This window comes from Canis lupus, chromosome 13 (assembly GCF_003254725.2).
Source record: "Canis lupus dingo isolate Sandy chromosome 13, ASM325472v2, whole genome shotgun sequence".
NCBI lineage: Eukaryota > Metazoa > Chordata > Mammalia > Carnivora > Canidae > Canis > Canis lupus.
In genome coordinates this window covers 8,243,014-8,265,676 of record NC_064255.1, presented here as the reverse complement: position 1 = coordinate 8,265,676, position 22,663 = coordinate 8,243,014, and the positions used below count along the sequence as shown (strand labels likewise).

The window sequence follows — 22,663 nt, the reverse complement described above, 5'->3', positions numbered from 1 at the left end:
GGGAAGCTGGATAGTTTTATCCATGCAGAGCTTTCAGCAGCACAGAGATGTGTGGCCTAAAACTTAACACTTCATCATTCCCAGCTTCCTTATTCACATTTTGCTTAATTGCTGAGTCCTAACTATTCACAAGAGAGAATCCTCAAATGGCTAGAAGGAGAGTTTTGACAAGTCTGAGCTGAGAAGAAAATGCAAGGAAAATCCCAGCAGTCTTCTTTTTCTTCCCTGTGGCTGCTGCAACTGAGAATGTGCTAATTCTTTAACTTTCAGTGCCCTCTAACATTCTGTTTTGCTTATTCATTAGATAAGGTAAGCTTTACTCTTCTTTCTGGTATGTAGTATTACCACCATGAAAATGTGTAAAATTCTTAGCACATACTAAATTGCTGTAATATTCCCTGTCACTGTGGAACTTTGGCAGAATATGACTTGTGCATCTTAGGAACAGAGAAGCAAGAGAACCCTGGAATATTGACTTCTATAGGTCTTACATCTTTGCTCTGAGCTATAAGTAGATGATCTTCAGGGGAGCATACATACACCCAGTGCCATCATTCAGATGAAGGGTGTTGACTTTAAAAGTGTGCTTACATACACTAATGCATTTCATTTTAACTCTAAGCATACAATTACATGTTCATGTACCCATTTTTTAAAATGTAGGGCCAAAGCCTGGAATTCTGAGTCAGTGGTTCTTAGAACTTTCCCGTAATTGAATGCATCAAATTTCTACTTTCTGTTTTGTTTTTTGTTTTTTGTTTTTTGTTTTTTGTTGTTTTTTTTTTTTAACCAGAGCAAGTAAAACACGCACAAAGCAATGTAAGTTAAAATCCTCTAACGTTTTATTTTTCCAGTCTTTTAGAATCGCTGCAATAAACATAACTCAAACGCATTGTTTTAGTGATTTGCTTTTATGGAACAAACCTAATGTTTAAATTAAGTTTTATCAAAAACAAAACAGAACAAAACAAATGACCCCTTTTCCCACTAATATTTAATTTATTTACATAAAATTGTGAGTCTTATCATTACAATAACAGAACTAGAGTAAATGCTTTGGGGACCAACAAAACTGACGTTTAGTAAGTAACTCAGTTGGCAGAGACAGTAGTATACAAATGTATTTAATGCATTTAGTTTTCTCTGGATATCAATATATTTTAAAGAAGGAGTGGAGAACAGTGATTCATGTGTTAAGTTTGTTAAAGGGGAAAGAAGTTAAGAATACTTCTACTGTTGGGGTGCCTGGGTGGCTCAGTCAGTTGAGTGAGCATCTGACTCTCGGTTTTGGCTCAAGTCATAATCTCAGGCTCCTGGGATTGAGCTCTTCATTGGACTCCATGCTGAGTGTGGAATCCGCTGAAGATTTTCTCCCTTGCCCTCTTCCCCTCCCCCTGCTCTCTCTCTTTCTCAAATAAAATGGATAAATAAAATCTCTTTAAAAAAAATAGAATCTTAATAGATTTTTTAAAAGAATACCTCTACTGTAGTTATAATTCTATAAAGTTGATATACACTAAATTTGAAAAAAAAAACAAACAAATCAAGGTTTCCAAATTCTACATCTGTGTTGAGAAAAGGAGGAGTGCTGTGATTATCTTGGTATTACCCTCATATTTAGTTTTTTTTTTAAGATTTTATTTATTTATTTATGAGAGACACAGAGAGAGAAGCAGGCAGAGACATAGGCAGAGGGAGAAGCAGGCTCCATGCAGGGAGCCCGATGTGGGACTTGATCCTGGGTCTCCAGCATCACACCCTAGGCCGAAGGCAGATGCTCAACCACTGAGCCACCCAGGGATCCCTACCCTCATATTTCTTAACATGGATAAAGTAAAACCGTTATAAATGAACACCTCAATTAACAGAATCAGTTTCTTTCTGAAACTTCAGAGTATTTCCAGTGATGCTGGCAGTGTGCCTTTAAAATATTAATGTACACAGGGACAAATGGGGAACTTGTTTGAATCCAGATTCATGGGCTAGTTCTCAAATATTTTGAATCATTGTGGAGCTAGGAGTTTGTTTTTTTGTTTTTTGTTTTTGTTTTTTGTTTTTTTTTTTTCAGACAGAGCTCCAGTGATTATGATTCCCTGGACACTTTAAAAAAAAAACACCTCCCTGAGACTCAGCCAAATTATCTACGACAAGAAATATGTTTTAGGGTTACTTCTCCAATGTCATTATAAAGTGCAATAGTGTTTTCCCACCTGCCTCCCTCCTGTCCTTCCTCCCTTTCTTCCTTCTTTCCTTCTTTCATTCCAACTTCAATAAAGCGTATGGAGTACCCAGTATATATGCAGCATTCCACTAGTCTTTGAAGATTCACAAATACAGCACAGCTTCTGTCCTCAAGGAGCTCACAGTTTGGTCAGTAAGACAAATATGTAGTTCAAGAATTGCACTCAACTTCAAACATTACCAAGAATACTTTTGGGAATTCAGAAACTGAATACCCAAAACTAGAATGCCAGCAGTTTCTTAGAGTTCTTTATTTTCCTATCACTAACGTAACTAACATTAAGAGCTGGCTTTCCTTTGAAGACTATTTTTTCTTTCCCCACAAAGAAACAATTTTTGAACACTTAACGACCATGACTGGGATTGCACTAAGGAGAACAAGAGTCATGTTAAGATTCAGGTGCAGAGCAGCCAGATAGATTCACACACTAACTCTTCCAGGTCAACCTTCTGCCTCAACACCAGATCTATACCAGTAAAGCATTTAAATGACGCTAGTTCTGGATTTGCAGCCTCGCTTATTAATATTTAAAAATGAAAACGTTAAAGCTAGAAAAGTCAGGGGTCTAGTAATATAAGTTATTATCTAAGCATAATTTGATTCCTTAATAATAATAGTAATAGCAACAACAACAAAATAATAATATTGTTAAATAACTTATCTGATAATACCCTGATAATATTGATTGAAAACATTTAAATTATGTTCAAAATATTCAATTAACTAGTATTTTAGAAACATTTTCAAAAGTAAGCTGTGACACAAAGAGATGGAAAAATATTCCATGCTCATGGATTGGAAGAATTAATATTGTGAAAATGTCAATGTTACCCAGGGCAATTTACACGTTTAATGCAATCCCTATCAAAATACCATGGACTTTCTTCAGAGAGTTGGAACAAATTATTTTAAGATTTGTGTGGAATCAGAAAAGACCATGAATAGCCAGGGAATTTTAAAAAAGAAAACCAGAGCTGGGGGCATCACAATGCCAGATTTCAGGTTGTACTACAAAGCTGTGGTCATCAAGACAGTGTGGTACTGGCACAAAAACAGACACATAGATCAATGGAACAGAATAGAGAACCCAGAAGTGGACCCTCAACTTTATGGTCAACTAATATTCGACAAAGGAGGAAAGACTATCCACTGGAAAAAAAAGACAGTCTCTTCAATAAATGATGCTGGGAAAATTGGACATCCACATGCAGAAGAATGAAACTAGACCACTCTCTTGCACCATACACAAAGATAAACTCAAAATGGATGAAAGATCTCAATGTGAGACAAGATTCCATCAAAATCCTAGAGGAGAACACAGGCAACACCCTTTTTGAACTCGGCCACAGCAACTTCTTGCAAGATACATCCATGAAGGCAAAAGAAACAAAAGCAAAAATGAACTATTGGGACTTCATCAAGATAAGAAACTTTTGCACAGCAAAGGATACAGTCAACAAAACTAAAAGACAACCTACAGAATGGGAGAAGATATTTGCAAATGACATATCAGACAAAGGGCTAGTTTCCAAGATCTATAAAGAACTTATTAAACTCAACAGCAAAGAAACAAACAATCCAATCATGAAATGGGCAAAAGACATGAACAGAAATCTCACAGAGGAAGACATAGACATGGCCAACAAGCACATGAGAAAATGCTCCGCATCACTGGCCATCAGGGAAATACAAACCAAAACCACAATGAGATACCACCTCACACCAGTGAGAATGGGGAAAATTAACAAGGCAGGAAACCACAAATGTTGGAGAGGATGTGGAGAAAGGGGAACCCTCCTGCACTGTTGGTGGGAATGTGAACTGGTGTAGCCACTCTGGAAAACTGTGTGGAGGTTCCTCAAAGAGTTAAAAATAGATCTGCCCTACGACCCAGCAATTGCACTGCTGGGGATTTACCCCAAAGATACAGATGCAGTGAAACGGCAGGACACCTGCATCCCAATATTTATAGCAGCAATGTCCACAATAGCCAAACAGTGGAAGGAACCTCGGTGTCCATCGAAAGATGAATGGATAAAGAAGCTGTGGTCTATGTATACAATGGAATATTACTCAGCCCTTAGAAATGACAAATACCCACCATTTGCTTCAACGTGGATGGAACTGGAGGGTATTATGCTGAGTGAAATAAGTCAGTCGGAGAAGGACAAACATTATATGTTCTCATTCATTTGGGGAATATAAAAAATAGTGAAAGGGAATAAAGGAGAAAGGAGAAAAAAAGAGTGGGAAATATCAGAAAGGGAGACAGAACATGAGAGACTTGTAACTCTGGGAAACGAACTAGGGGTGGTGGAAGGGGAGGTGGGCCGGGGGGGTGGGGGTGACTGGGTGACAGGCACTGAGGGGGGCACTTGATTGGATGAGCACTGGGTGTTATTCTATATGTTGGCAAATTGAACACCAATAAAAAATAAATTTATATATATATATATACACATATAAAAGTAAGCTGTGACAGAGAAGTGTTTACTGATCAAACCTATTAACCAGATTGATTTAATCTGAAATCATCTTAACTTCCACAGATTTGAACATCAGCCTTTATTGTAATAAGAATTTGACATAAGGCCCAATGGAGGGAAACATAACAGAAAATTACTGAGTCAGTAATTGGAAAAAGTGTGTAAAAATGTGAAAAGTAATCTTTACTTTTAAAGAAGGTTTTCTTATTATTTAGGATGTAGTTAATATTAAACCTGATAAGAAGTTTTCTCTGAAATAATGACCACATGTCTATCATCTTTCGTAGGGTTTTGGAAATCCCTCTGGTGAATATTGGCTGGGGAATGAGTTTATTTTTGCCATTACCAGTCAGAGGCAGTACACACTAAGAATTGAGTTAATGGACTGGGAAGGAAACCGAGCCTATTCACAATATGACAGATTCCACATAGGAAACGAAAAGCAGAACTACAGGTAAGTCTCCTTTCATGTAGGGCTCAGCTACCTTGGGCCTCACCACCTACTAGGTATATTGGAAAAGTGGAAAAGACAAAGTGATGCAAGTCATGCTTCAAAATGAAAATTAGGTTGTCTAGGCCTATGGTAGTGATACAAAAACACTCAGTCAAGACTTCTTAAAAGCATTAAATTTTGATTTTCACAGATGGATTGTTTTAATGTTGGCTCAGATTCTAGAGGATGAGGAATTAAGTCCAGCACAATATTATCATTGTTGTAGTTCTTATTGTTGTTACTATGATGAGATCGGTGTTGTGAATTCATATGCACAAAATTGATGACAGAGAATTGACTCAAACTCAGGGGTACTTCAAATGAGTACCCCTTTTTATCAAAAGGTGTTATATTTATACTTTATTTATTTTTATTTTTTTAAGATTTTATTTATTTATTCATGAGAGACGCACACAGACAGAGAGAGAGAGAGAGAGAGAGAAAGAGGCAGAGACACAGGCAGAAGGAGAAGCAGGCTCCATGCAGGGAGCCCAATGCGGGTCTCAATCCCCAGGACTCCAGGATCATGCCCTGGGCCAAAGGCAGGCGCTAAACACCTGAGCCACTCAGGGATCCCCTATTTAAACTTTATTTACCTTTCTTAGATTATTATCTTTCACATTGTTTTGAAAGTGGCAAAGAAGAGGTAAAATGTTATGTTTTTTTATGATTTACATAAAAGATAAAGTAGGGCATAATTTAGAACTTTTTGGTAAATAATGTGAAGGCAAAAATAAATTCAAATAATCGGATCAATATACACAAAATTCTGGATGTACAAGCAGACAAACCATACACTTTCCTATTAAAATCTCTGATTTTTTTTCAATGAACAGCATGTTCACTAGGAAAAAAAAAACATTAAGAAATGACTAACAAGTAATGTGGTATGGTAAATTCATTCCCCAAACCCTTATTGTGTTACTTCTGTGTTCCAGGAACCCTACTAGACACTGCTAATTTTGCAGTCAGTGATGAGATCTCTAGTCTCCCAGACCTCAGAGTTCAGCTTTGTAACTAGTAGCTAGGTCACTAAATAACTGGCTGGCATTTCTTGAGAACAGACAGTGTATTTCCATTACTTTTATATCACTACTCATTAACGCAGTATCTGGCACATAGCAGGTCCTTAGTAATTGTGTATGATGGGGTTTCATAATCAGTAAATTAATTTTGCAATGATTTCTAACTCTCCATATTGTAACGATTCTATATCAGCTTTGAAAACATGATTGTGTACATTAAAGTGTTGGCACCTAGCTTTGAGCAAATGCAACTGCAGCAACCAAAGCCTTCTCCTCTTTTTCCAACCTGTGTGGCCATCTTGTAGCTCAACTGTTTCTGCTGCTTATGTCTTTCTGAGACATACTGTTCCTGTAGAGTTTGAATCTATGACATTTTCATGAACACATCTCATTTTAATATATTATGCATGGGATTGTATCCTTGGAGACATAAGAATCATTTTCTTAACAAACAGTGATGATGTCACCACAACAGAGGGATGAGAAATGAATCTAAGAGTTTTCATCGTCTCATGGGAGGGTGGTGAGGGTGTACATAATGGCAACTCAAGAAACCAAAGAAGAGACATTTATAAAATGCAATGGAGTGTAAGAAGAAATGTTTCCAAAGAGGTCAATATTTGGGGAGTTTTATAACAAGAGAAACCACTGTAAAACATCAGGGGTACTCTTATGTAAATGTTTTGACCTGAAACTTGAAACTATATGAAACTTGGCTAATGTCAGACAGCCTGACAATAGGACTAGCAAATAATTAGTCTAGTCTTTTTCTAGGCTCCTGAAGAATTTGCTTTGGTTCCTTTCCAAAATGTCTCTTAGCTCTTAGTAGGTAGGTAGGTGTGTGTGTGTGTGTGTGTGTGTGTGTGTGCGTGTGTGTGTGTGTGTGTGTATGAGCATGTGCCTGTGAAGCTGGGGTGATATTAAGACAAAGAGTGCATGGGAAGGTTTAGGAAGATTGTCAGAATCCAAAGTAGGCTTCAGGGTGCATGGTGTGACTGTCATCCTGGTATCTGTGTGAGGAAGGAGCACATGTTTCCTCTTAGAATGCCCCACTGCCCACATTGAGCCATTTCCCATCCCTTCACTGTATGAGTCTGACCTTCACCCATCTGATGCACATCTATGACTGAACAGCAAGTCTTCCCAGATAGAGTGAGCCACTCACTCTGGGATCCCCATTTTGTGAACCTTGAGACCTATGATTATAAATCCAGAAGGCAGTCAATACTTTAATTCCAAACCTCTATGTTGTCAAGCAAAGAAAGCTGAGATCCAGAAATATGCAACATTTTTCCCAAGGAGGGAGAAAGACTTAAATATGGGATGTTTGACTCCTACCTAGTTTGGTGTGGTTTCTACTCTGCAATGCTGCTGTACTAAAGTTGGTGGCTCTGGACCTCTCTCCTGCCAGGACCTAGCAGAAAATAGGTCTGTAATCATCACCTTGTCATTCTATTAAGTATAAAATTCATGTTGGCATCAAATGGGAAATTAGAACTCATTAAAACATAATACCTATTCTGGTGAAAACTTACTTAAAATAAGCACACTATCAAATGGTCTTCCTTACTCTTTCAGAGAAAATCAAACAGAAGTTTGAAAAGGTAGTATACCCGTGTGACTTACCTCCCCACCTGTATCATCACTCACTCAGCCAGGAACACCAAGCGTGGCCTGAGCTAGAGCTCCAGATGTCCAACTTTGCTGCTGCTTTTCCCCGACTTATTTCTCTTCCTTCTGAATTAGGAAGGCATGTCTCATTGTGGTAATTCATTAAAAGGACTAATACTAGCATTTGCATACCGTTTTATAATTAATGAAATTTTTTTTAACACTTTAGGCATTCAATCCTCACAATGAATTTTTGAGATAAATATTATTAGATACATTTTAAATATAAAGAAACTGAGACTTTGGTCAAATGACTTCTCAAACTCAAATAAATTTCAACTAAAAACACAGCTTTGGAATTAATGTAGGTTTTTGTTTTATTATATTTTTTAATTTTCTATATTTTTTCCTCTTCCAAATTAAGTTCAGATGATTTTTTGAGAGTTTTTTTAAGTATTCTGTCTTAATAGAAATTTTATTTTGGAAACTTATAATAGCTGTGGTCATAATGTATAAATCTAATTTTAAAAAATCTTTCTCATGCTCTGGACACATACTGATAAAAGTAAGTGTTGTTGAATGGATAGATAAGCTTACAGTGTACATAGAATAGCATATTTTCCTTGTATCCTCTAAGGAAACTCCAAATGAATTTCTCAGATAGAAAATAAAATCTGTGAAACCTAGGAGAATATAAATAAGAAAAAATAACGTGAGAGTGTCATGATAAACACATCATGTAAAATAACACACAATTAATGTGAAATTATTAAATACTTCCTCTAGAGAGGTAGTATTATTCAGGCCCTCGTCATCTAACACCTAAACTATTGTACAGCTTTCCTGTCTCCAATCTTGATGCTTTCAAATATATCACCCACACTATTGTTAGGATGGTTTTTCTAAAAGATAATATGACTTTGGTCTCTGCCCTCATTCATATATTTAAGCAATGTTCAAATAACTATAGGCTAGGGGTACCTGGGTGGCTCAGTCAAACATCCAACTCTTGATTTGGCTCAGTCAGTTAAACATCCAACTCTTGATTTGGGCTCAGGTCATGATCTCAGGGTTGTGAGATAGGGACCCACATCAGTGTAGAGCATGCTTAAGATTCTCTGTCTCCTCTCCCCCTCTTAAGCTTTCTCCCTCTCTCATTAAAAAAAAAAAATCTGTAGGCTAAAGTCTGTCACTTAAAAGTGTTTATGACTTAGCCCTACCTACTCATTCAGCTATCACTAATATACTCTCCTACAACCTCACCCAACCAGATACCCCCTCATTATGATTATATTCTAGAAACTACTTGCAATTTCTCAAAACCTTCTATGGCTTTTTTAATGTTATATCTCTACCCCCACACATAAACTCAACTTTGGATACGTGTTCTAAACCTTTAAGATTCTCCTTTGTTCCAGGAAGTTTTCCCCCAATATTTCTATTATGATATGTGCTGTAATGCGAGAACTCACCCATAGTCTCCCTTCAGAACTATAGCACTCCTCTCAACTTCTGGAAATGTTGTTGATTTACAGCTTGTGGTCAGAGTCCCCTGCCTGAGCATTGCCTGTGGCTGTCACATCACTGAAGGTCACTGTTCTTCCTGCAGACAGATTGCATCCAATGATTAGTCAATATAAGAGTGTATAAAGGACTCTTTGCCCCAATTTGGGACAATTCTGAAGGGTCATCCCAGTTCCAGAATTCCACTTGGGATTAGCTGAGCTCTTTACTGTAACTGTGTGTGAACCACCCTCTCTCTGTTCAATACTACTTTTTCACTCTGCCACAGGGATTGATCCTGAGAGCCCTCCCGTGTAAGTCTCCCTACACTGATTTCCCAGAAAAATGCATCACCCTCACTCTGAGGCCAGTTTGGATGTTTTATGCTCCCATAGATCCATAACAATCTGTGGATAACTACCCAGTGTCCACATTCTATTATAAGTATTTATTAAATAACTATGTGTTGCCCTTTTCTACTATTTCTAAGCTTCTCAAGTATAGGAACCATTTTTATCAAAATTTAAGATATATACCTAAGTTAGCTAAAATATTAAGTAACAGCTAATAGCTAATATTTGATGAGCACATGTATGAATCAGATATCTTGTTTTAACATGAGAAAACAGACATGGTACAAAGTCACAGTTACTAATATGAGTCAGTTATTTGGGCTTTGATCTCATAACTGCCCGTCATATGGCCATCTCTCCATAAAGTGGAATCCAGGAGTTACCTTCTAGAATTAAATGCATTTAAACCACATATTCTAACAGATAAAATAATTTCTTCTGATCCTATTTCTGTCTTTAATAATTTGAATGTCCATGGACATTATCTTATCTCTTTTGTTCTCAATTTTCTGTCTATAAATTAAGTATTTGTAAAGTTCCTTATACCTAGAGTTATCTTAGTGTATATACTCCTTTTCATTTTATGCCTCCTTGTTTCTTTGATAAATAATTAAGTTTTGCTCTATTAAATACTTTAGTAAAAGGAGCTATCAGTCTCCTGGAAACATCAGTTTAGGGCTTACAGTGACCTTTTACTTACGAAAACTTTGCTGGTCCTAATATTCAGAGTTAAAAAGCAAATGCACAAACACTACTACCATAACAAATGCTTCAAAAATAACAAATTGTGGGTTTGGGGAGATGTTATGATCTACTAGGAAGTGCTTTGGAATAGGAATCTGAAGATCCGGAAATTATTAAATAGTGAAGTGTGGCTTCAATATCCATAAAACCAAGTTGGTTGTATCATTGTTCAGAAGAACAGAGCCATCAGCATTACAGAAATAACAGATTTGTTATACACATTATACTTTATACCACTGTGAAATGAGCTGGGGAAATAAGGTCTGGAAGGCAAAGGTGGAAAATTTTAAAAAGGTTCAGTAACACAAATGCTTGAAAACCCTGGCATGGTGCTAGACCAGTTGGAGCTTGCAGGGAAATCCAAGAAATCAAGGATGTCCAGAGGAGGAACACAAAGCGGGGAGATACACAGAAAGATGTTACTTCAGTGTAGCTATGTTACCAAGCAAGCATCTGATGGTGGGTCTGGAGCCACTGACAGCATGGGAAAGTAAGCTGGATGCAAAGTGGAAAAGGACTGGGAGTGCAAAGCTGGGAACTGTCAGGCATCTTTGCCATATCTACTGATGGTCTAAGTCAGACTACTGCTTCACTTCCACCTTCCAGATCTCACACAAAATTCTTTTTTGGTCATCTCTAACTTGGAACCATATAAGGAAGGGAAATTCTGGGAAACATACTTCCCAGATTAACCAGGTTGACAGTAGCACAATCTAGCTATACCTTGGATAAATCACTTTTATACCTTAGTTTTCTCATCCTTAATAGGAATAACGCCCTCTCTCCTTTCATCCTCACCATTTAGTTATAGGGATCCAATCAGAAAGAGTATGCAAACATACTTTGTATTAGACAAATTTAAATACCATGCAACCATGAAAAATATTTACTTATTTTTAATTCAATTTTCATCACGCTCAAGAAATTTATTACTGGTTTTAATAAAAAAATTAATTATATTTCAATGCTGAAAACTATACCCCACTGTCCCTGAAGTGTTCTACTGATTTGTATTTTTGTCTGTTTATTGATTTGGCTTCAGGCCCCAGTCCAGGGTCACTAATTATATCTGTGATCTACCACATATCTACCATAAATATTCTTAAACAATCTAGGTCAAGTTTTCTCAAAAAAAAGTCCCTTTCTCAATTTATCTTATTATTCGTTCCTGATGAGATTCAAATTAAGTCTTTTTGACAAAAATGCTATATAAATAGTATTGTACTTGCCATTTTATCACATCCAAAGGCACAAATAGTCAATTTGTCCCATTATTGGTTGCACTAAGTTTAATTCACTTAAGGTTTTGTTTTTGTTTTTGCAGTAGAATATGTAACCTTATAAAGAAAATTCTTACAAAGTATCATAATGTATAAAATCCGTAAAGCTTATATATTTTGGTTGAAGCAGCTGTTGGAACCTACTGCAATATTTCTTTGGCCCTTTCCTTGCTAGCAACTGAGACATGTATAGAGCATAGTTTTAAAAATGTTATGTTATTATAGCTAAAAGAATAAAGATTTATCAATTGGAGAAAATTTAGTTGTACTAATTTAAGGTATAAAAAGAAAAATAAATTTATATAAAAAATATTCAGCCTAATTTAGAAAGGCATAGTTTATTGAATGAACATGTTTTATTAGATGAGTTATTTTGCATGTTAATATTTTTCTATTCTCGGTTATACATTATTCTTTAAATATATTCCTTTATTTTTCATGGTATTAACTAGATTAGTAAATCCCTTATCACAGATAGTATAATGACAAGCCTAAAGGTAGTCCTTCTTTGAACCAACAAAAAAAAACTCTATTAGTAAAATATGAATGATAATATTTAGCCGTTTATAATATACATCTTATAGTTATAATCTTACTATAATATTGATGCATAGTTATAATCTTACTATAATATTGATGCACAATTTGGGAATATTCTTCATATTTGATTATCTGCATATTATTGGTTGGGGATGAATGATACCTTGAGGGTAGAACTGACTATGGCTGTGTTAAAGCCTTGTTCTGGAAGAGATTCCACATGAAGAGGTGAATGGAATGTTTGAACCAAAATTAGAAAACCTGAAAATAATATAGCCATTAAATATCTTTTTGCATAAAATTTACTTTTGGCCAATATCTTTATTAGGAAGGAGTTTGATGTAATAGGTAAAACCTTGTACTGGGAGTCATGAGCCATGAATTCTAGACTTGGATCTGTAGTTATTTTCTGAATGACCTTGGGCAAGTTACTTCACTTTTCCAAGTCTCAGGTCCTCAGAAGTAAAATGAGAAGGTAAGGATGAAATCTTTCCAATTCCAAAACCTTTTTTATTTGTTTTCTTAATCATTAAAGTACTCCCATGTTATGTATATATTTCAAGGACAAAACAAATTAGTGTAGATTGAGAAGAATTCTCTCGAGCCTCCCACATAAACTTAAGCCCTGCATTTTTGTAGGTATTGCAAAACTTGTTTTATTCTTTTTAGTGAAATGTTTTTCATTTCTCTGCTCCTCTGGGCTACATGGTCCTGGCTAGAACCAGTAGCAGATGTGTTGAAATACTAAGAGGAAAGTTATTTTTTATAGCAATTCTGGACTGATCAAGGTAGAAAAAAATAAATAGGGAATCTCCTGGCAGTTTCTACTCTCTTGAATTTTTAGCCTAGATCGCAAACTTGAGGCTTTAGGTAGTTTTATTTGTATTTTCAAATAATTTCTCCAATGTGGGAGTTATATTACTTTATTTAGACTATGATTTTTGTTGCAGTTACTTCCTAAAACAGAGAAAGAATTGTTTTATTCAACAAAATTTGTATTTTATACTCTGAGACAAAATATTCAAAAGGAGAAAGGCATGATCTTACAAAGTCACTTTATACCTCTTAGATCTTCTAAGGTTTAGGAAAATCTCTTTATTTTAAAGCAGTCTCTAGAGTCCTGGATTTTTCTAAGCCAACAAAATAGATGCCCCAGTCCTGTTAGGTCTAAAGATTCCTGGAGGATTCCTGCTTCAGAATAAGTAATGCTGGGATTAAAACAACTGCTGTTCTAGAAACTTAGAGGTGGGCAAAGATTGCTAGAATCAGCTAGCACTGCCTCCAGGAAATAGTTTGGGAGCTGTCCTGTGACATCTGTGGCGTCCTCCTAGCACTGTCCACCACTGAAAAGATGAAGGCTCCGTGTTCAAGGAATGAAATATTTGTTATGTTACATTATGTGCTATCCTAGGATAAAATAGCCACAGAGATTTCAGTAGAGTCATATATGTGTGTAAGCATGGGGAAGGGTTGGATCATAGACAGGCAATTAAATACCATGAATCAGATCTGCATTTATTTATTTGTTCACTCATGTGAAGTATGGCATGAATAAGGGGATCTAACTGATTTGGGAAGCTGAGAAGGCTTCCAAGGGATGGCTTAAGTTGACAAAAGATGGCAGGCAAATTGGAATTAACTGGAGGAAGAGTTCAAAATTGAAGGTGGAAGAAGGAACAGCATATATAAAGCCCCATAAATAAGACCTGGTATGACTTGTAAGGCATGTGGTTAGGTGTTGCTGCATGTGGTTAGCTATTGCTTAGCACAGATTATAAGGGGGTAGGGACAACACATGATGCTAAAAGCAAAGAGGACAGAGAGACAACTAGTAATATGAGAGAGACTTAGCACTGACAATTGGTGATAGCATCTGAGGCAGCCCATTTGAAATGGTCTTTTCTCATATTTCAGTCAATTTCTTTTACTCAGTGTTTTCATCAGTTTTATTCAATAAATATAAACAACAATGTGCAAGGAATTATGAGTGAAATGAAATCTACAGAACTCAACCCCTATTCTTAAAGAGCTTCAAACCTCTATGGCTGACTTGATTTTCATTATCCTTTAGGTCTTAGCTGGATCTGAAGCGTTCTGCTTTTTAGGTTAGATAAAAACTCTTTTCTTTCTGCTGTCACATTGCCCTGTGCAGATCTTTATCAGAGTCCTTATTACACTGGGTTGTAATTGACTATTATTTGGCTATTCCCTAGATTGCTGCCTTTAAGAGGGCAAGGATCTCTCCAAAATGTTTGACATATGCTCAGAAAGAAAACACTTTCTAATGAATATGTGAAAAACATATAAACAAAGACTTTGTTGTTGTTGTTTATTCAAAAGACACAGCTGGTTACTATATGGCAATTGTTGATCTAGATGCTGGAAATTCAGAGACCAACAAGTCAAAATTCCTTCCCTCAGATGTTTATGTTTTATAAAGGCAGCATATGCCATTTTCTATGTTAAGACTTTTATAAAGTACAATGTCCTTTAGTTTTTTGGATTTTTGCTGTAGTAAGATTCATTTATATCCCTGATCTATTCAACTCCAAGCTCTTCTTTTTTTTTCTTTACCTGCAAATGATATGCAAGAATTTCCATTTTGTATGATGCCAAACAAATGAAATAAAATATTAATAAAATAGACAACATACCTTGTTCCCTCAGCCGACTAATCTTGGAAAAGGATGCTACGTTGTCACTCATAAGTAGTTTGTGGGCTACAAGAACGGCTTTCTCTGCCTACAATTTTGATAACTGCCACTAGGTGACAGTAAACCTTGATTTTTAGGATTCATGGATGAATAACTGAGAGCTTAATGAAAATTACAAGATTTTAATTACACTTTTTTGAGTAGAAATTTTGAAATTGTCACAGTGACAATATAAAACATTTATTACCCTGTAACTTATACAATAGTTTTTTTCTCTAGATGATTTATTTCTTTCACAAGAGCCTTTACCCATTTCAATCATAAACATCATAAAACCATTTTAAATAATTATGGCAAGTATCAATAAGTATCAACATTAAATGCATCAACTAGAAATCCTGTGTTAATTGTAGCATCATAACCTTCAACTTTAATATTAAATAAAACATTTAGCCAAACATTTAAAATATTTGCAAAGTGCTCAGATATGACTCTTAGTGCTAACATCACAAATGCCAGTGTTTATGCTGGTCTGCTTATTCTAGTGAAAGAATCAAAAGTACTCTTATTATGTGGCTCAGTAAGGAGTTCAACTCAATAGCTGTATAAAGAATGATTTTAGCTTTATTCATTTTTAGGCTGTCAATGAAAAACAACTTCCTTTCCCTTGTATGCCCTTATAATCAGTGGTAGAATTTTCTAAATATGAAGATCAAAAGTCATTATATAAGGGGCACCTGTGTGGCTCAGTAGTTGAGCATCTGCCTTGAGCTGAGTGCATATTTCCAGGGTCCTGGGATCGAGTTTCGCCACAAGAATCCCATGGGGAGCCTGCTTCTCCCTCTGCCATTGTCTCTGCCTCTCTCTGTGTCTCTCAGGAATAAGTAAATAAAAATCTCTTAAAATAGAAGTCATTATATAAAAATTTGGAGGTCACATCATTGTTATAAAATAATTATTTCAATGAACTCTGCTTTAAAATAATAGATGTGATTAAAGATCAAATGAATAGCTTGTATCTATTTATAACTTGACTTTTAAAGTATACTTTGTGTTCTTAGCAGAAGAATTACATCTGAATGTTGTATTGTTGTATGCTTCTTTGGCATCTTCTAATCTAGAAGATCTACTGATTATGAGAAGCTTTAAGTCAGTATTTCCATGGCTTGTTAAAAAACAATGTTAAGGGTACCTGGGTGGCTCAACCAGTTAAGTGTCTGATTCTTGGTTTTGGCTCAGGTCATGATTTCAGGGTCCTGAGATGGAGCCCCACAGCAGGCTCCATGCTCAGCACAGGGTTTGCTTGGGATTTGTTCTCTCCCTTTCCCTCTGCCCCTCCCACTGTTCTCTCTCTCTGTGTGTCTCAAATAAATAAATAAAATATTTTTTAAAAATGAAAAAAATAATTTTAAACATGTAGATGTCTAATATCCATAATTATTTTATTTCTTAACTAGATATAGTTTTGCTTTTATCTACATGACTTCACTGAAATTACTCTCTTAAAAGTGTTATAATTATTTTGAAATCAGATCTGCATTTATTTATTTGTCTATTTATCATGTTGCTAATATCTCCCTGATACTATTCAGTTGTTTGCAAACATATATTCAACTAGGGTGTTTGTTTAAAGTGCAGATTTCTGGATTTTATATCCAGAGGTTCTGATCTTGGGATAGGATCTAGATATCTCAGTTTACCAACTACACCCAGGTAATGCTAATGCAGAACTAACACTTTAATGACTCAAAAAGGAGACACCATGCTTTTTGGTTTTGTGTGCTCATAGTTTAGAAGACAGTAGAAAACGTGATCATAGTTGGCTTAAAACAAAAGTTGCCCGCTGCAGAATGTTTTAGAATTTCTTTTTTTTTTTAAGATTTTTAATTTATTTATTCATGTAAAACACACAGAGAGAGAGAGAGAGAGAGAGAGAGAGAGGCAGAGACACAGGCAGAGGGAAAAGCAGGCTCCATGCAGGGAGCCTGATGTGGGACTCGATCCCCGGACTTTGGGACCACACCCTGAGCTGAAGGCGGTGCTAAGTAGCTGAGCCACCTGGGCTGCCCAACATTTTTTTTTTTTAATCAAAGAATTATGAACCTTTTAAAAAGGTGATAGCACTATGGATCCTATCCCTAGAATAACTGGGAAAAAAAGCAACTAAATTTTGCTTATACTTCTGTGTGATTCAACTCCACCCTCAAAGCCCTTGGGTAAGAATAGTTGGAATTAGGCTCTAGTTGGACAGTAAAGAAAAGTAGTCTATTTAGCTGGGGTTGAGGATGGATGGGATACATTGAAGGAGATTGAAGGAGACCAGGAAAGGCTTCATGGAGGAAGTCCTTGGGAATTTGTGAAATATGAGTAGGTGCTCATGAGGCAAGTATGGAGGATGATGGCAAAAGGAGAAAGGTCTTAAGGTTCCAGCCAGAGGAGCAATGTGGACAAAGACCCAGAAGTGGAACAGAACCTGCCTTAGTTAGACAGCACCCTCTATGGGGGAGTTTTCACTGTGATACAGAAAATGGAGGACCATGTTCCATGATAAGGAGTTTGGACACTATCTTATACTAATTTTGAAGAGAAACAAGCACACTGATGATTTTGGTCAACAGAAAAATCTGCTTGCACACTAGAGTCTTATTTGCAGAACTTATAGCAACACATTATCCAAGTACAACAAGAGAAAGTATTTCCTTTTTGCAAAAAAACCTCAGACAATGCCTCTCAATGGTTTTCAACATTCTGCTCACCCTTTACCCTCTCTCTGTCTTCCCCTAGGGGATGCTGGAAAGAACGTTCTTGCTGCTGTTTAAATAGAAATTAAAATGAGAACAAACCTACCTCCCTTGAACTTGCTTATACTAAAAAGTCACCAGTTTCAATCACAAGTTTAACAAAGCCTTGACTTAATTTTTGGTAAAAAAGCAAACCCATAAACTCTCTGAGATGGCCTGGTTTTTAAGGCACCAGAATGGTGTCCAATCAGTGAGCTACTCATTTGGAGCTGACTCTGTCAGCCACATGTGATGCCAAGGGAATTGAAATATGTTTAAGGGACTGTTTGTATTTTTTACAGAGGTCTTGGTGCCATGTAATTGATTTTGGCACTCAATTTTTTTATGTATTCCTAGAAAAGAGGAGGAATACTGGAAGACTTTGTTTTATTTAGAACTAAAACTAGGGAATTAGTACAGTGTGTATTTCTAAACTTTGGGAAGTATTGTTTCATTGCCACAGATTTCATGAAAATTATTTTTACATTAACAGAATAGAGTGTATTCTCTCAGCATTTTGCAAAGGCACAGAAATAACAGTATGTGAATTCTTGGTTTTCTTTAGAGGAAGCATTTCTCATGAGTTTTGAACACAGGCGATCTTCATGTCATAGAGAAACATTGAAAACTATACTTTACTTGAGTTTGAAACTGGGATAGCTGGTAGCAATGCTTCCAGCATCAAGAGCTTGAGAAGACCTCGGTGGTTGACAAACTCAATTTTACAAAGTTCTTTATTATATTAATATTTGTAAATCAGGGGAGAGACATTAAAATGTAGACTGGAAACAAACAGATGGAAAATTCCTGTGAAATTTGTGCATGTATAATAAAAATCAATATATAAAACAGTCAGAATCAGAGAATAAATAAAACTGGATTTTCTGAGCTGAGGTTTTCCATAACTGGATTTTATCTTAATCACAGCAAAGATTTCCATGACCATCACTATCTCAAGCATTTTTCACACTTGCACATCTTCCACTAAATGTGTTAAAAAATGAATATCATGTCTACCTCAGGTCATCTAAGGCTTAAGAAGCAAATAAGATAATGCACCCTTCTCAGCATAGCTATTAGTTTAATATAAAGAAATTTCCTGATTGCTCAATGAGCAAAGGACAAAGGACACCAATTCAGGAAGATTGGACGTGATGAAGCAAGCTTTGGGGGAGGAAGGATGAGAGTTACAGGATGAGTTGCCTTGGGTGCTGTTTTCAGAGAATTTTCCCAGTATCAATTATGGGTAAAGAAAGGGAAAGGAGATCACATGCTGGATTCAGCCAATAAAGCACCCTATTATATGGCAAGAGAAACTTAGGATTTTCAAAAGATCAGAATTTTAATTTCTAAGGAATAAGCATTTGAACTAAAGGATCATTATTCAGGCATCTGGTTTCAAAAAGTGTAGACCTTTCTGATTTCAAACAAGAAAGTAAATGTCCCTGGGGCTTGAAATGTGAAACATAATTATAGAGTTAAAATGGTAGTACATATAAGCCATCTCTGGAGATGAGTAAAACTTAAATTCTAAATTTTAACTCTTCATTCACATTGATTCAATAAATTTTATTGGATATCTGTTGTGTATATAATATATGGAGTTTACAATGATGGCTGAGATACTCATTAGGAGTTTACAATATGGTAAGAAAGAAAAAACACATATATAAATAATAATGCTACAGTAGGCAAAATGAGATGTGCCACAAAGAAGTAATTTATCTGTGCAATGACAAGTAAGAAGAAAGAGAGGAGGCTTCCTATATAAAAATTTGGCTTGTCTTGAAGGATGGTTCATTTTGGACTTGTGAAGATAGGGAGAAAGAAAGGTACTAAATCAGTAAAGCTCTGTTCCTTTAAAACAATGAGATACACTCAGACAATCCTGAACTACAGAGAATAAAATGTTTGTGTCAAATATGTTATTCCAATTTTTAAAAAATAGAAAATATTATTTAGCTAGAGATAATTTTACTATATTAGCAAAGTCTAATTATCTAGCTAGAGATAATTTTTTTATATTAGCAAAGTCTAATTAGGACTCAAGTCTCTCCTTGTGCTAAGATAAATTTATATTCTTTCCTTTATCTGTAGGCTTCCAGTCTTAGTAGTTCCTCTAGAACTCTACATGCTTAACGAACAGGGCATTTTAGACATAAAGAATTTCAGCTTCAAATATTAATGCAATAAAAGGAATAAAATCTATCTTAAATGCTTAGTATCCAAATAAGTTCATTGTCTTTTCATTTAACATTCCCAGCACACTCAAATGATGGACAGAAACGCTTTCCTTTCTTATCTGGGTTTTATGTTAGATTAATCTCAAAACTTAATTGTGTTATGGACTTCACAACCCCTTTACTGAAAATATCTTCTTCATCCCTCTCCAAAAGCCCATGTCCTCCACAGCCTCCAAAGCTAATCTCTTCCACTAAATATTCTTAGCAGTTTAGCATCTCCTGAATTTTTCTCTTAACCTCTTTCCAACAGTACTAATATTTGTATACTCTCCAATGATGTCTTTATAGCACCAAACAAATGCTTAATCTTGCTAGAAGTCTAAAACATTCTTTGCTGTATATGTGGTTTGACAAAAATTATCTTTACTCTTAGCAGAAGATTCCACCTGTGTCATTTAAACTCAGTTCTAAAAGACATGTTCTGCTAGCCCCCTTTGTAATGGTGCCCAGCTCTTTTGGTAAGGAAGGGAAGGTGTTAAAAGCAGAGTCAACCCTGGAGTAGCAGCAACCAAGAGACAACAGTGTTGGGAAACCCTGTCCGATTGAGTCATTGCTACCAGCCTTTGAAAGAAAACCATGGGGGTCATTTTGTATTTTCTTCAAGTGATTGTGAGAAAGACAAACTAGTTCCATATGGTGGCAGGGAAAGAGCTCAGAGCCAGAATGGAAATCTGCTGCATAAGATCTCCTCAAGCTTGTCAGTTTGAAAGACCTTAGAGTTCAGATATCTGAGAGTCTTTCTACTGTTTAAAAGAGCCAAGGCCAAACTTCAATTTGTCATCCATAAAATTCGCACTGCTTTGAGTAATGAAAGAGACTCTTGGTTCCCTGAATACAGTAAAGATATAAAAATGGTGAGAAATATGGCAGTCTCCTAAGTAGACAAAATTTGTGAGAAACCAGACTCATGACCCTGGACTGCCCATTTTAAAGAAGTTACAGAATCACTTGTGTGATTCATAGGTATATTTTGAAGCCTGTTCTTTCATAATAGAACTCACTATTGTCCTATATTTATTAAGAAATATGATTTAGCCTTTCCGGTTATATAAATTTCTGTAACTGAAAGGAAAGGGATAACTATATTTTCATTGAGGATTACTAGAGAATCATCTTAGATGACTAGGGAATCAGGACCAATTTCAATATGCACTTATCTGTTTCATTTTTCTTTAAAATGCTAATTGAAAAAATCCTAATGCTGACATTCTTACAGCCACTGACCAAATTGTGCTAAGAAATGTGGGGTTTTTCCTCATTAATAATAAAAAGATGGGTTTAAAAGAATGAATACCATGATTTTACTTTGTGGCTGCCTTTTTTTTTTATCACATCTAATCATATTCTTTGGAGTTTTTGTGTTATTTTGGTGGTTGGGGGGTTCTTTTACTTTTTCTTTTTTCTTTCTTTCTTTCTTTTCTTTTCTTTCTTTCTTTTTATCTTCATATTTCTGTCCTTAAGCCAAATACTTTACTCTGGAATAATGTTTGGTTTTTATCTTGTAACACATCATCCATCCTTCTTGCAAGCCACATCTACACTGCCTGAACACAAGAAATAGATGTCCAGGATTCCCATGGTATTATTTTGGGGGAGTATTCTCTCTAATGACTCACACTTCAGGTTTCCTTTCACCATGTTCAGATACATGGCTGACTTTGGCCCTTCTTATATCAACTTTTCTTTTGTAAAGTAAAGTTTCATTAGCAGAATATAGAAAGCCATAAATAACTAATTATACATAAAGACATTAGAAATTAGGCAGAACCACTGTTTAAAAGAACCACCTAAAGATTACACTTGAGCCTCAATTCAAATAAGTTTTCTTATCTAATTAGAAAAAATACTTGGCATTAGTGAATGTCCAGCTCTTTGTTTGCCTTTATCAAATAACCAGCTAAAATTGTTGGCTTCGGGTCAATGACTCCTACTCTGTACTAGCTAAATACTAAGAAGGAATGAGCCCCTGAACTATTCAGATGACCTATCGTTAACTACACAGTTGCTCCCAGAATCCTTATGGGATTCCACAGAAGCATAGTTGTCCTCATTTGTAACTTTCTTAAAATTGTGGTGAGAAAAAATTAATTTTTTTGTGAAACACCATCTCTATTTCAAAGGGCAAGAAAACGACTGTCCATTGGTACCTCTACTTTAGAAGAGCATAAGTAGCTCCCCTGTGACATACTAAGGATATAGACTCAGGGGAGATGAATACTACTATATATAAATTCCAAGTTCTACTCAGTTTTGTACAGTGAAAACCCTCTAAATATTGGTCCTTTCTACTTTCATTTCTTTTTCATTGAGATATAATTAACATATAGCATTATATTAATTTTCAAGCATGCAACACAATGGTTTAATATGTATATATTGTACATTGGGCCTTCCAGGAATGGGGACAGCACATGTAGATATACAGAGAAATGAGAGTGTGTTGCTTTGAGGGAACAAGTAATTGATTAGGCTGGAGTTTTATGTACATGGACAGGAAATAAGCAATGAGAGGTGTGGGGGTTTGGGCAGTGTGGGAAGAAGTAGAGGAGGGTAAGATGTTTAAAGTCCTTGTAAACCACAATAAGGAATTTACAGTCTTTCAGCTGTTGGGAAAACAAATGAGGGATTTTAACCAGAACAGAGGAATAATAGGATGCAGGTTTTTGGTGGGGACAGGTGACTTGGGGACCCTATTCTTCCACCATCTTG

The 22,663-nt window shown here is 35.9% G+C and overlaps 1 protein-coding gene across 10 annotated transcripts in view; it reads left to right on the top strand.

Moving 5' to 3' along the window:
* The window catches only part of ANGPT1 (angiopoietin 1), a 356,431-nt gene that overhangs the window by 316,583 nt on the left and 17,185 nt on the right, over positions 1-22,663 (top strand). For all 10 annotated transcript variants that reach the window (XM_049093342.1, XM_049093343.1, XM_025450372.3 and 7 more), the window contains one exon: positions 5,016-5,182. In XM_049093342.1, the coding sequence (XP_048949299.1) occupies positions 5,016-5,182 (167 nt within the window). The remainder of the gene's footprint in view (positions 1-5,015; positions 5,183-22,663) is intronic.